The sequence below is a fragment of the Prionailurus bengalensis genome, chromosome E2 (assembly GCF_016509475.1).
Source record: "Prionailurus bengalensis isolate Pbe53 chromosome E2, Fcat_Pben_1.1_paternal_pri, whole genome shotgun sequence".
NCBI classification, from domain to species: domain Eukaryota; kingdom Metazoa; phylum Chordata; class Mammalia; order Carnivora; family Felidae; genus Prionailurus; species Prionailurus bengalensis.
In genome coordinates, this window is record NC_057352.1 from 48,689,463 (window position 1) to 48,705,486 (window position 16,024).

The 16,024-nt window shown below is 37.9% G+C and overlaps 1 protein-coding gene across 1 annotated transcript in view; it reads left to right on the plus strand.

The window, feature by feature from the left end:
• HYDIN (HYDIN axonemal central pair apparatus protein) overlaps positions 1-16,024 on the plus strand; it is a 347,254-nt gene that overhangs the window by 137,837 nt on the left and 193,393 nt on the right. Inside the window, exons 16-17 of the mRNA XM_043599622.1 lie at positions 2,279-2,443; positions 4,550-4,702. Of these exons, the coding sequence (XP_043455557.1) occupies positions 2,279-2,443; positions 4,550-4,702 (318 nt within the window). The remainder of the gene's footprint in view (positions 1-2,278; positions 2,444-4,549; positions 4,703-16,024) is intronic.

Here is a 16,024-nt window from a genome sequence, read left to right on the forward strand (position 1 = left end):
ATATGGGTTAAAGAGTCAAAAAGATCTGCATAGACTAAAATAATGGAAGGTCACTAATAGGATGCAATTTACCAAGAATGCATTTGGGTTTAAAACTCTATTGTTCTATAAGGACAGTACTCTAATAAAAATTCATGCCAAAAAAAAAAATCCCAAAAACAAGTCAGATGGGGGTTTTATTTAACTACAGTTTCAAAATGTGTTCAAAGACCAGTATGGAAGCCTCAGAACCAAGGCAGGTTAGGGTGTATAAGAGAAACACTGTGATCAGCTAAAAGAAGGAGATAGCTACTGCTCAAGGCAGTGCCAGGTTTTGTCTTCAGATATTGACACTGTATTTTTTTAGTGGAAACATGAGAAAAAAAATCACATGTGAAGTAACCAGAATGGCAATCAACATCATCTGGAAATCCAAGTTATATGAGGAGCACAGTGTTTAATTGGGAACAGGAAAGCCTTAACTAGGATGAAATAGCCACCCTTCCCTTCAAAGGGCTATTATATAGAAGAGGAAATTAGAACTATTGTATGGGCTTCTCTGAGACAAAACCAGAAACCAAGGGTTGGGTTGATGGGAGACAACATTTTTAACTTTTAGCCGATCAACAATGTAACAGGCTAGCCTTGAGTATTGTATGATCATCTCAAGAACTTAGAGCGCAGTTTACTTACATCTGGGGTAATGAGGAAGCTTTTTCTGCACAGGCGGGCTTGGAAACGGGTGAGGCACTTGCCATGAGCACAGAATTTGGTTGGTGGGGGGAGCCAAAAAACTCAGGAATCAAGATAAATCATATTTTCATGTCACATTTTAAAAATCAAAATTAATGCAAAATAGTTCATAAAAAAATCAAGATAATAGATAAAGGCAGAATCAGCTGATTTTCCCTTTTGCTTCAGGTTCCAGTAAGGCTGGGCAGAGCATTGCTACATAGGCAAGATGCATTAGATTAGGCCATGTTAGGCCAGCCCAGGTGTACGAAGACCATGGGGGTCCCTGGACAGGTGAAATCTGTATGTTCTGTCTTTCTCCAACAGCTAAGGTTTCCCAGAATTACCCAAACTTATTTGGTCATGAGATTTTTTTTTAATGTTTATTTATTTATTTTTGAGAGAGAGAGAGAGCCACACACGTGAGCGGGGAGGGACAGAGAAGAAGAATCCCAAGCAGGCTTCTGGCTGCTAGCATAGAGACTGACATGGGGCTCCATCTCACAGACCATGAGATTGTGACCGGAGCTGAAATCAAGAGTCAGATGCTCAACCGACTGAGTCATCCAAGCACCCCCATCTAGCTAAAGTTTTATTTGTTGCTGTTGTTCCATAAAAGCGAGTAATATAGGGGCACATGGGTGGCTCAGTGGGTTAAGCATCCGACTTCAGTTCACGTCACGATCTCACAGTCCGTGAGTTTGAGCCCCACATCAGGCTCTGTGCTGACAACTCAGAGCCTGGAGCCTGCTTCAGATTCTGTGCCTCCCTCTCTCTCTGCCCCTCCCCTGCTCATGCTCTGTCTCTCTCTGTCTCAAAAATAAAATAATAAAATAAAAACATTAAAAAAAAAAAGCTAGTAATATGCTGCAGAGCAAGGTTCTAAAGGACATACATTGGTAAACACTGGATAACATTCATTCATTCACCTATTTTGCCATTTAAAAAACATGTAGTGAGCATATGTGTTGGGCCAGCAATCGCGCCAGCAGAGGCCCAGGTCATGCCCTAGGAAGTTGACAGCCCATGGAACAGATGGACACAGATAGTACATGCTATGGAGAAGGACGGTAGGATGCCCCCTAGGGACAGAGGAAACACCCTTACTCTAGAGCACGAAGGACACCTGTGGGTATTCAGGATAAATGTGCAGGTCCATTGAAGGGAGAGGTCATTCCAGAGTGTTGGAAGTAGGAAGCAGTATCATGTGTTCAGGAAAATCCGATGGTCCCTGTTGACAGAGCGTAAAGGGACCAGGTGGTGGAGGACGTGGAGGGCCAGGTGAAGGAATTTGGCCATGGGAAGCTGTTCCCATGAACTAATTCACACTGTGGATAATTTCTGCATCTTGCTGGGTTGTGCACTTTGGATTGGGGCCTTCTGCACACCCTGCTTCCCTTTAGCACAGTTGAGGTGCTGATCCCCATTTACTTGCCTGAATGATGAGATCCTCCTAAAGAACCTGCATGGACTTGGGGCAACACCTGTTTCAAAATAATCTAATATGCTATTTATTTTGTGCCTTGCCAGGGGCTTGCTTATCCTTCCAGCTTGTTTCTCCCACCAGGTACATGAAGACATGCCGGCCGTGTTACTCTCCAGTCCCACCCCATGTGGAGTCATCCCCCCCCACAGCACCATTCACATACCTCTGGCCCTGGAGACCCAGGTCACTGGGGAATATAGGTCCATAGTTTACATCTCAACCTTTGGGAGCCCGGACCCCCCTATGGTGAGAGCCAGTTTTCAGACTTACGTTTAAAATTGCTGTATATCTTGCATATTCCATGTCTGCATATCCTCTGCTTTCTCACAATTCTAGAATTGTACATTTTCACTCTGCAGTGGCAAAGTACTAGTGTTGTGTTACTTCGGGAACTTATCTTCAGATCCATTGAGAAGTAGTGCTGTTTTATAGCATTTGTTCTTTTTAATTCCTTATTCATTCTATTTTATTTATTTTTTAATTTTTAATTTTTCTACAATTTACTTTTTATGTGTTAAATAATTTTTTATTTAAAAAAGTTTTATTTTATTTAACATTTTTTTCATTAAAAAATTTTAATTCCAATATAGTTAACATATAGTGTCATATGAGTTTCAGGTGTACAATGCAGTGATTCAACAAATCTATATATTACTCCATGCTCATCATAAGTGCACTCTTAATCCCTTCACCTATTTCACCATTTCTCCCCTCACCCCCCACCTCTCCTCTGGTAGCCATCTGTTTTTTCTCCATAGTTAAGAGTCTGTTTTTTGGTTTAAGAGTCTCTTTCTTTTCCCTTTGTTTTTTTTTATTTCTTAAATCCACATATGAATGAAATTGTATAGTATTTGTCTTTGACTGACTGACTTATTTTGCTTAGTATTATACTCTCTAGATCCATCCATGTTGTCACAAATGGCAAGATTGCATTCCTTTTTATGGCTATGTATGGTATTCCATTTATGGTATTTTATATATATATATATATATATATATATATATATATATATATATATGGAATTTTCTTGTCTACAGCAATAGATCCATCCATGTTGTCACATATGGTAAGATTTCATTCTTTTTTATAGCTGAATAATACCTTGTGTGTGTGTATATATATATATACACACATGCACACACACACATATATATGGTATTACATATACATACATATATACATATATATGTGTGTATATATATGTGTGTGTATATATATGTATGTTTATGGAATTTTCTTGTCAATAGCAGTTGTTCTTAAACTCCTATCAGGAGTTTCTCACACACACAGACATGCCTGGCCCCTTTCCAGTCCTATTAAATCAGAATCTCTGAGGGGAGAGCAGATCTGTGTGTTTAACATCCTCCTCAGTTGTTCCTGGTACAAAGCTGACTATCACTCGCTTGATGCATGTGGACTCTGAGAGTGGTTTCAGTCACTGCTCACTGGATCGTTCCTGTATATTGACTGGACTCATAGCTCAAATTAACCTACTGAAGCTTTGAGAAGTGACCTCTCTCCAAGTGTGGGAAGAAGGAGACACGGAAAGCTGTCTGCTGCCTGGGCTGAATCAAAGGGTGAATCTTGAATCTTGAAGGAGGTTCCCCAACAGGCAATGAATCCCTAGACATTCTGAATGCTTAGAGAGGAGAAAATATTCTGCTTTTACCTCTTCCACGTAAGATGCCATAGATAAGCCACCTGACTTAGAAAGCAACATCACAGAGTCAGCCCAACCCAAAAGGTGCCACCGGTCCAGCCACCTTCCCTGCACAGATGCAGCCCATGGAAATGTTGCTTGCTGAGCAGGTGGCCCTTCATGAAAGAAGAAAGTCCCCCCTTCCTCAGGCAGACACGATGCCTGGATGAAGGCACAGGGCTGGGGGAACAGAGCAAGGTGGATTTCAGTCCCGAACCACCACAGCTGTGTGCAATGGGCAGTCCTATTGTGCCACTAGTAAGCAATAGAATGAGGTCTCCATCCAGCCACTTCTGACTCTGAAGTGTCAGTCCTTAAGCCCACTCTGAGTATTCTCGAGGCTGGTGTGCTGGCTGGCATGTAGAGGACCATTTTTCTCATTTCACCACAGTGTACGACTTGGGCTGACCAGGGAAGCCAATCATCCTTCTTGGGGAGGAATTCCAGGCTGGATTCACGGGTCTGACCAGCATGGCCATCGCTGGGTCCCTCTGACCACAGAGTACAGGGATAAAGAATGACAGATCTCATAAGCACCCTTTTGTGCCCCTGCTCTTTATAAAAGAGATGGCCAGAATCTTCTGTTTCAAGTGATCTTTGAAGCCAGCTGTTTTCAGCTATCTTCATGTTCCTTCTCTTGTGTGGAACACAGGTATGCCACTTAAAGAGCATCGGAGAAGGCCCAGTTATCTATGTACATCCCACTCAAGTTGATTTTGGCAATATCTACGTCCTGAAGGACTCCTCGAGGATTCTCAACCTATCTAACCAGTCCTTCATCCCCGCGTTATTTCAGGCACGCATGGTGAGTAAGTAGATGGCTGGGCCATCATATGATGAAATTATAGCTTTGTCTCTATCTTATAGGCAGTGGTCCTATTTTTGCAAAATGACTTTGAAAGAAATGGATCAGCAGGACTAGAGATGTATATGGTTCAATAGCATTAAATTATGTCATTTTCATCCCAAATTGCTCTTTATTATAATCCTTTTGTTGACTAAGAAACACAATATGTATATAGTTTGGTAATCAATATATCTACTCTAGTTTTGGGAAGATGCTTCAAAGATCTTCTCACTGAACTGTACCTAAGCCTAGCCTTTCACCTCCAGAAAACACCTTTTAAATGTCTCTGTAACTGAAAATGCCTTTTTATCTTGAATTTGAACAATTTTGGCCACAAATATGTTAGTATGCTTATTCTCTCTTCCTTTTAAAAAGCAGTATTTTGACATAGCTTATAAGGATGTTTGAAATACAGCAAGATAATATTCGCCGAAAGTAGAAATTAAAGAAAACAGCAAAACAAAGATAAATACAAAAATAGATATATAATAGTCCTAGAAATGAGTCTGTCTTGTGTCTCTGTATTTTATAATGATATTTAGATCTGCTAGCCTCCTATAAGCTCATTTTTTCACAGAGATAATACCAATTTTTGCAGAATGTAGGGATTTCTAGTCAGCAATTGAAAATATATTTGGTTTTAGAAGATTTTTTGATTTAAATATAAATTTTTAAATAGCACAGCCCTTCTCCTATCCCCAAATTATTGACATTTGAATGAACACTAACACTTGGTTTCAGCATGTGTCAGATAGTTCTGAAAAATCAATTATTAATTTTCTCAAAGTCACTATTAGAAGGAACAGGATCACAGTTTTCTGCTGACATGTGGCAGCTCCTCAGAGTCATTGGTCCCAATTAGCATTCATTTATCATGATCATTATTCCTTTTTATTATCATTTGTCATTACTCCTCATAAAGGCAGCCATTTCCTGTGCAGTCACTGCTCTTTTTAGCCTGAGGTTCGGACACAACTCCACACTTGTCCCAGTGCCTTATGGATCTTGTGTGGAGAATAATGTTTAATGATACTTTAAAAACCTACAGAATAGACCTCTTTGCTAGTCTTTATCCAGTGAGTTAGTTGATGTGCTTGCTGGAAAACATGGGGTGTTGCCCAGAAAGTGCTGCTCTCCGTGTAGTTGTGCACATGCAGGGTTCACAGTGGAGAGACAGAGAGGCAGCCGAGTTGTCAAGGACAATGAGAGGTGGCTCAGGAGGGTGCTGGCAGATTACAGAAGCTGAAAAAGGACAGAGATGACAAGAATGCTTAGGTACCAGTGGAGCAACCACCGACCTGCTCATTTTCAGATAACTCCAGATTTCACTTTTTATGTTACCCTTAGATACATTTTAAGAACCAAAAAAACACATCAAGGTTCTGTTGTTTTTTACTAATATACTTTACATATTGAATGACCTGGCTGGTTGTTAAAATGAGACTCTTTCTTTTCCATGAAGGCTTCATGATTCCATCTTTTGATTCTTTAATATCATCTTAAAACAGCAAGCTCCAGTTCCAAGGAGCCAAACGTGTGATATTAGTGGTCTGCTGTAGAATGTGTTTTTCCTGCAATCCTTTTCTGGAAAACTGGTGTTTATTGAGTTGGTTGTCCTTGCAGCATAGAGGTACTTCAACTGTAATTCTCATGGGTGAAGATTAAACTCCTTTCATATTTCAGCTGGAGTTTTGAGGGATATCCTAGTCAATAAACACTATATGTGTTAATATTATAGGAATTGAATGACACTAACTTGAAAGTTAACTACAGTGGGAAGAAATTTCAACTTGATGTACAGTACTGAAACTGCAAATTCATTCTCACAGAAATTCCCAGGCATTAGGAAAAGTTTCAATTAATAGTTGTTTTTTCTCCATCTAAGCCTAGAGCTCAGTACCCAGGTTAGCGGTGGTCACATATTTGTTGCATTTAATTTCTCACTCAGAAAAAAGCAGGGCAACGGCACATTCTTCATTTCTTCTGTTATTACTATGAATTCAGGTCTGAAAGTTCTCTTTTCCCGCTGGATGCCCTGACAGGAGGGGTCATCATCTCTCCTCTTTTGGCTGTCAGTGAATGGTGAATGTCAGCTCTCACCACATGCTGCACCCACTTAACCTCAGCCTTGAGCCTTTGTCACACTCAGACCTGTGCATGGCCTGCACATCTCGGCAACCCCTGTGATTAGCTTCTCCCTGGGCAAGAAGCATGCTTGTTATCAGCTGGAGGGTCAGGGGATGGGAAGCTGGAAGCCCACCTTCACCGTTCTGTTGGGAAGATAAACGACCCTTAGATTGATCTTGAATTTCTCAGAAATAAATGCTGGGGGCACCTCAGTCGGTCAAGCATCTGGCTCTTGACTTCTTGACTTCGGCTCAGTTCGTGATCTCACACTTTGTGAGATCAAGCCCTGCTTCGGGCTCTGCGCTAACAGAATGGAGCCTGCTTGAGATTCTTTCTCCCTCTCTCTCTGCCCCTTCCCTACTCTCTTGCCCTCTCTCTTGTTCTCTCTCTCTCTCTCAAAATAAATAAATAAATAAATAAATAAATAAATAAATAAATAAATAAATAAACAAACAAACAAACATACATACATTTAACAAAAAGAGAAAGAAATGCTGTACCAAAAAAATTATTAAAAAGCCTGAAATTTCTTAGTATAATAGGGAGTGAAGACAGTGAAGATTTTATTTTTTCTGTTTCAGTAAAGTATAAAAAAACAAAACAAAAAAGTTGATCAGTAAAAGCAGACTGTTCTGTGACCTGGAGCAGTAAGTCTCCTTTGCTCTGGAATGCCGGAAATACCAGACTCCCCTAAAGGTTCCCCGTGGCTGATTTATTTGGATTTAAGCTGAAGGTCTCAAAACAACAGAGTAAGTCACCTCCAGTTTGGAGGATTAAAAAACATCAGAATGTGAGAGCAGAGCAGAGGAAGGCTGTTTGGGCAAGAGTGTATGGGCTCGGCTCATACACACAGCACTCCTTGGGTGACAGCACAAAAGAGGGCAAGAATATGATAGGACCTCAGCCCTGGGCTAGAAGATAGAGAGTCCTTCTTTGCATGGGTGCCCCTTGCTAGACAGAGAAAGCGCATTGCTCAGCACTTATCTGGAAACATTTGGAACCCGTTCAACCTAGGGGAACTGTTAACTTGAGAACTTGCATACAGATGTTAGTGACACCTTGGGATTCAGCTGGTGATAAGCATTTCGCGAGGGCCTTCTGCCTCTGTGATCTGTGGGAGAGACCATTTTAGTTAGACCTTTAGAGTTTCTAGGATCCAGGAAACAAGAATTCTGATGCCTGAGTCAAGCATGGTTCCTTTTAAACATTTATTTTGTTGGTCACTTGCCAGAGCCATTCACGGTGATACAGCATCCCGGGAATCTTTGGGCTTTCACATCTCCTTCAGACCCTAAGCCATTGGGGTATTCCCTTGTTTAAGTAGGGATGCCCTTTCTATTTTTCCTTGTTTGTGTGCTCCTTGTTTGTCTCCTGCAAATGACAAGGGTCTCCGTTTTGAATTCCTAGCACCTAGCAGCAGGCTTGGACATATGATGATGATGGTATGATGGAATTAATTATAACTAATGTTTTTTTTTTTTTAATTTTTTTTTCAACGTTTATTTATTTTTGGGACAGAGAGAGACAGAGCATGAATGGGGGAGGGGCAGAGAGAGAGGGAGACACAGAATCGGAAACAGGCTCCAGGCTCTGAGCCATCAGCCCAGAGCCTGACGCAGGGCTCGAACTCACAGACCGCGAGATCGTGACCTGGCTGAAGTCGGACGCTTAACCGACTGCGCCACCCAGGCGCCCCTAACTAATGTTTATTTTGTTCTATTTGCCACTTTATGTTCAGTATTTCACTTATCATAACTCTCTGAGAGAAATATGTTATAGTGCCCATTTTAAGGAGGTAGAAACAGAGGCACAGACAGGTTAAATAAATTGGCATAAAAAACATCTAAGTGGCAAAATATTCAGTTCACATATGTAAATGTGTGTAGAAGTTCTTCACTACCATAGCTCTTAGAAGAGTTTAAATACAAAATTATGACCTATTTTAGCAAAATAAATAGAAAAACTCAGAAGGAGATTGGCAGGCATTTCATATCCAGTGAGACTGTTGGTGCTGGACCCTGTCCATTTTAGGACATAGTGGAATTGTTAGCCATTCTGGAGAGCTTGTTTGTTTATTTGTTTGTTTGTTTGTTTGTTTGTTTGTTTTGAGAGAGATAGACTGAGCGAGCATGCACAAGCTGGGGAGAAGGGCAGAGGGAGAGAGAGAGAGAGAGAGAGAGAGAGAGAGAGAGAGAGAGAGAGCATCTCAAGCAGGCTCCACACTCAGCACAGAGACCAACACAGGGTTTAATCCCACGACCCTGGGATCATGACTTGAACTGAAATCAAGAGTCAGCTGCTCAACCAACTGAGCCACCCAGGTATCCCTGGGGATCTTATTTTTAACTTGTGACAACTGGTTTGTTAAAATCTATAGATATACCTTATATACTACACCATCCTGAAATACCTGAAGGTCATAATGGATCTAGAATTTCGTCCTCCTTTGGGGAACTTAATGTAGTAGGGAATTAGTGCTAGAGAGATTTCTAATGGACAGACTAATTGTCCAAGGCTTTTTGATAGATGATTATTAAGATATCACACCCCAGGGGTGCCTGGGTGACTCAGTTGGTTGAGCATCCAACTCTTGTATTCAGCTCAAGTCATGATCTCGTGGTTCATGAGATTGAGCCCCACATTGGGTTCCGTGCTTTCAGTGCAGAGCCTACTTGGGATCTCTCTCTCCCTCTCCCTCTGGCTCTCTCTCAAAATCAATAAATAAACTTAAAAAAAAAGATACCATATCCCATAATGTGTGTGTGAAGAGAAGAGAGAATGAGCTTTTTCTCAGCTTTTAAATAGCTTTTTGTTGTATTCCATTTATCTACCCCCGATTCAATATCCCTGGTGTCTTAAATGGTGGAGCTTAATGATCACAGTAATAGCTAACATTATTATGTACCAAGTACTGTTCTAAGTTTTTCATGTGTATTATTTTATATAATCTCAAGGACTTGACTGCACGGGTATGAGGCACAGGGATGATGAATAAGTTGTCCAAATTTGCATGACTATAAAATGAACACTAGAGCTATACTGCTATAATTAGTCTGGATATCTATTAGGGTTCCTTTTATGTCCTTTAGTAAAGGCTTATTCATCCTTTGTCATCTCTTCTGAGTTTCTTCCTGTGAATGGTACCTTCTAATTAGATGTTAACCATGTATAGGAACTCTGTTGAATTATCTGTATCCATCTATATCAGTCTTCAGTCTTGCTACACATCTTTTAATTAGTTCTAATTGTTGGTAAACCCTCATGTGCAGACTTCCTTTCCAATCCTTACACCTTGCTTCTTATTCTTTGCTTATCACATTAGATAGGATCCTCAATGTAATATTGAAAAGTAATTAAGTTAGAGTGAGCATCTCTGTCTTATCCCTGACTTTAATGAATAAGCTTCAAATGTTTCACTTTAAGCTAATATCTTCCACGGATTTTTGATAAATACCTATGTCACATTCAGGAAGTTCCCATCTATCCCTCTTCTCATATCATGAACATGTACTAAAACTTAATGTGTTTCCTCTGACCATTCAAATGATATGATTTTCTTCTTCTGTTAGTACAATGAATTAAGTTAATAGACTTTCTGGTTGTAAATCACCTTTACATTCTTGGGATGACTCTAATCAGTTATAATGTTATTTGAGTACACTACTGATACGATTGCTATCATATTATTTAGATTTTTGCATCTTTTTGTTAACAATTTTTTTTACATTGTGTTTTTCTGGTTGTGGTGTCAAGAATATTGTATTCTTACACTATGAGTTAGCTTTTCCTCTTTTGAATCTTTGAAAAGATCTTTACATAATCTATATAAAGAAGTAGTAAAGAAATTTTAACTAGCATGCAAGAAATAGTAAGGAAATTTCAACTAATGATTTATTTTCTGTAATGGTTATTTAGATTTTAATTTTTCTAGAAATTTTTCATTTTATCTAAATTTGCAAATGTATTGGCATAAAATTATTCCAATGTTTTTATGATTTAAAAATGTCCATGTACTAATTTCTGCTCTTAGTTTTACCATTTTTTTCTACATTCCTTACATTTATTTTGTTCTTCTTCAAGCACCTTAAACTGGAATGTTTAACAATATTTTAAATATTAGTTTAATCATGTATTTAAAGTTTATAAATATTCTCTTTATGTAACACTTTAGCTCCATAGCAATCATCTTTATTTGCAACACTTTTTTATAAATATTTGGTAAACTTTACTGTGATTTTCTTTTTAATATGTGAGTTATATATGGTTGTATATTTTTAATTTTTTACATTTCCATTTTGTATGGAAATTTAATAGATAACTTTAAACTGTAATGAAATTGAAACACATGGTTTGTGTGACACATAGTCTTTGAATTTGTGCTTTGGGATACAGTGCTATGGTTGCTTTTGATAAATATTTCATATGATCTTAAAAAAGAATATAGCCTCTCTAGTGATTGAGTGTGACAGACTAATCATCTATCTGTGTGTTTGTATTAGATCAAGCTTATTGAGTGTATTGTTTAAATCTTTTACAGCCTTACTAATTATCTGTATGATATAACAGTTTCCTATAGGTTTTATCTAAGTCTTCCACTTTTCCATTTCTCCTTGTACTTACATCAATTTTTTCTCCATGTATTTCAAGGCTATGTTAGTAGGTGCATATAAATTCATGACTTTTATTTCTCCTTGGCATATTATTCCTTTTTTTATAATATATTGTCCATCTTAATTCCTGTATATACTTTCTGACTTAAATTATGTTTTACCTGATAGTTAGCATTTGCCTGGTATGTCTTTCAATTCCTTTATTTTCATATTTGTGTGTGTGTGTGTGTGTGTGTAATTTGTTTGACTACATTTTTAAAAATCTGATGATAGGGGCGCCTGGGTGGCGCAGTTGGTTAAGCGTCCGACTTCAGCCAGGTCACGATCTCGCGGTCCGTGAGTTCGAGCCCCGCGTCAGGCTCTGGGCTGATGGCTCGGAGCCTGGAGCCTGTTTCCGATTCTGTGTCTCCCTCTCTCTCTGCCCCCCCCCCGTTCATGCTCTGTCTCTCTCTGTCCCAAAAATAAATAAACGTTGAAAAAAAAATTTTTTTAATAAAAAATAAAAATAAAAATCTGATGATAGACTCAGTCTTTTAATTGACAAGTATCTTGGTTTCATATTATTGCAGTAATATATTTATTATAGTTCTGGAAGACATTAGTCTAAATGTTTTGATAAAAGACTGTGTACTTTTTTTAAGATTCTGGAGAAAAATCTGATTCCTTGCCTTTTATAGCTTCTGGAGACCACCTACATTCCTTGGCTTGTGGCCTCTTCCTCCATCTTCAAAGCCACCAGTGTACCATCTTTTCTACTCCCTGACATCTGTTTCCATCCCTATATCTCTCTCTGACTCTGACCCTCTTGCCTCTTTCATATAAGGATATTTCATATGAGGATATTTCAAAATGGTTAATCACATCTAAAAGTCCCTTTTGTCATGTGAGGCAACATATTCATAGATATCAGAGGTTGGGAGATGGACATCTTTAAAGGCCCATTATTCAACTTACCATACCAAGATTTTTAAAAATTTATTGTGATTGTTGATGTATATGAACTCACTTCTACCCTATCATTTCCTATATACTATGCTGTTTTTTCCTTCTTTATTTCTTTTTTTGCTTTGTATTGGATTGATGAATTTTCTCCAAGCCCTCCTCCAACCTCTACTACCTCTCATACATTTTTCCTATATTAGTTTGAAAGCTTTAGAACTTATTTATTTTATTTAAGTAGCTCTCCTCACATTGTTAAGAAATAAATCATATCTTTTTCTAACACTAATGAAAGAATTTAGTAACTTTGTCCTCCTCAAGAATAAGATGAGGACCCCATCACACATTTATTATCTCTTGATCTTTTCCCACTTCTATAATATTTTTATTATTGTGTAGAATTTTGGATCTTCTCATCCTTACCACAAAGTTGTTGGTTTTAGTCAGTTGGTAGTTTTCTACTCACTAGTTACAAAAATAGTTTGGTGATTTTTCTGTATTCTTTTTTTCCCCTTGTATCTCTCTGCTTCCTACTTGGTTTATATTTCTTCTTGCTAAATTATATCCTTCTAGGTTCTGTGCTAGAGGTCTCATTGTTTATCTATGTTTGACTATATCTTGATTTCACCTTCACTCTTGCATGATAGTTTAGCTGAGTATGAAATTCTATTTTACAAGTTTTTATTTCTTTGAAGATTGATTTCTGACAACAATAAAATTCCATTGCTAGCCTGATTATTGTTAGTTGCTGACAAAATTTCATTGTTAGTATAATTATTACTCCTTTTTAGGTAATTTGTTTTTCTCACAAGGTGCTTTTAAGACTGTGTTCTTATCCTTCATTTTCTTAGATTTCTCTTTAATGCATCAAAAGATTTGACCCTTCTAAATACTGGAAAGTTTTTGTCATTATCTCCTCAAATATTTCCTGTTTTCCAATCCTTCTATTTCTCCTACTTTGAGAAACACACACACACACACACACACACACACACACACACACATGTTCCACCCCAATTATACATGTCTATTTTTATTTTTCATCCATATCTTTCATCTCTTTATCTCTGTGCTGCCTCCTATGCTCCAATTTACAAATTCTGTCTTTGATTTTTGGCAAATGTAAAGTTTATCTCATTTAATTTTTTAGTTTAATTTGACTATATTTTTCAATTCCAAGATTTATAATTGATTATTCATAACCACTATTCTTGATTAATATCTGTTTTTGTTTCATAATACTTGTTTTATATATATTATCCTACTCTGCATATCTTTGAGGATCTCAGAAACATTTTCTAGTCAATTTCAATTAGTTCTATTGATTGCTCAAGAATGAATTCAATTGCCGATTGTTTCCAAATGTCCTTCTTAGCATTTAGAATTTTAATGATAGATTAATCTGGTGTGAAGTATATTTTTTCTAATTCTCAGTAGTCTTACCTCCCTGTCTAACATTTTTACATTTGCCTTCACCTTGGACAAATATCACTAGTCCAGAATCAGGTGTTGAGACTTTTTTATCCTGTGGGGATATTGGAAAAATCACAGATTCAGTCATTACACTTGACAGTGGCTTACATAGGCCTGTCTGTATGACAGCTTTTACTTCACCACCACCACTGGCACACGTCTGTGTGTAGACTATTACCTTGGGAAGATCACAGTTTTGTTTGACATCCTTTCAAATGCAGGGAAGCTCTTTTGGCTGGGAACCCTGGAACCCTTACTTCCTGAAGGATCTTTTTGGTTTTCAGTTTTACCCCTCAAGCTTTTACTGATTTCAGGACCTACAGCCCAGGATGTCTGTGGCTTCAGGACCTTCTTATTGCTTCTGTTACACACAATGTTAATTTTGTTTTTGAGTATAACTATGCCTGGTTCTTCCTTGTTTCAAAATATTATTTCTTTTTTTTCTGTGTGTTAGAGTGAAAGGCATGCTTTAAAGCTTGAACTCACTGATTTATAGTCCATCCTCTTAACTAATTTTTATAGTGCTTTATAAACTATCAGTGAGTACTTACAAAAGAGTGGTGAAATGTGTCTTCACTTGACATAAGAGAGCAGAATTCTTATATCTTTGCCCTAGCTATGAAAAATCTGTAATATAAACTCACAAGAATAGGTAAATAAGAGAATAACATTCTGGTTTATCATGGTGGGCATCTTTTCTTTAACACATAAATGTCACAGCCATTCCAAAATGGATTCTGCTTTTCCTGAACCATTGCAAGAGACTCATTCAGTGATGAGAGGATACCAGTGACAATAATATCAAGAGGCTTACAGAAGCAAAGGTTTATGCTTGACAGAGAGCTGTGAGCCTCTTACCCCAACTCTCACTTGAGACTTCTTTTACTTTGGCAAAGCTAAATGCAAAACCCAGAAGATGGATTCCAGTAGGTCATATTGATTATAAACCACACTGAGAAAAAGAAAGCTGTAGATGAATGTTAGGTAACATGATGGGTCAGCACCTTCCCTGAATTTAGAAATACAGCTCTACTGATTGAATATGATTAGTTTAAGTGTAAGCTAAACCAGAATGGAAGGAGGAATTTTTGTTCCCTTGTCATTAAAGGGCTATCTAGAAGATAAAAGAAAAATATATTAGTTTCTTGCATGCTTTGCAAGACTTTCCATCTTCATTTTGCCTGTCCCAGCTATTAATTAGCTTTAGCAAATTGTTTTTTCTAATTAATTATTATTCAGTCATACAGTTAATACTTGTCACCACAGAGGGAGATTAAGGTAAACTTCCTTTATATGGATCAGATGTGGTTTTTTTCCAAATTCCACCTTCTCTCCTCCATAAAAATTTATAACTACTTCCCCATTACCAGCAGCATCATCTAGCCAATTGTTATGCACTAAATGTTTGTGTCCCTCCAAAATTCATATATTAAAATCATCCCCTCCAATATGATGATATAAGGAGATGAGGGGTTTGGGAGGTAATTAGGTCATGAAGGTAGAGTCCTCATAAATGTGATTGGCATCCTTATAAAAGAGACCCCAGAGAGCTCTCACCTTTTCTATCATGTGAGGATACAATGAGAAAAATGGCCATCTGCAACCTGGAGGAGGGCTCTCACCAAAACCTGACCATATTGACACTCTGATCTAAGACTTCCACCCTCTAGAACTATGAGAAATAAATTTCTGTTGTTTATAAACCACCCAGTGTTTGGTATTCTTTAGAAAAACCTTAACTAACTAAGATACCAATCAATGTCACTATTAAGGGATGGCTATTGTCGTTATCAACTGAAGAATCTATTCTGATTGTGCACTGACAGTAGACAGTCATATTCAATAATAGGCTAGTATAAAATGAAATAAACACTTTTATACAATTAACAAAGATAAGAAGATATGCATTAAGTAGTATGGTGTAAAGGTTTATTAATAGTATGAAATCCCCAACACATGTATGTTGAAATTATATGATGTTTATCAGGGAGAAAATCATAACTTTTTACTACTCTCATTTCATCTTCCTTGTCACAAGCACAAGGACAGAGACTGGAGGGGCATATATGACATGGTGGAGCTCTCCATAGGATGGCAGTTGGGGTATGTCTTTTTTAATGTCATTTGTGAT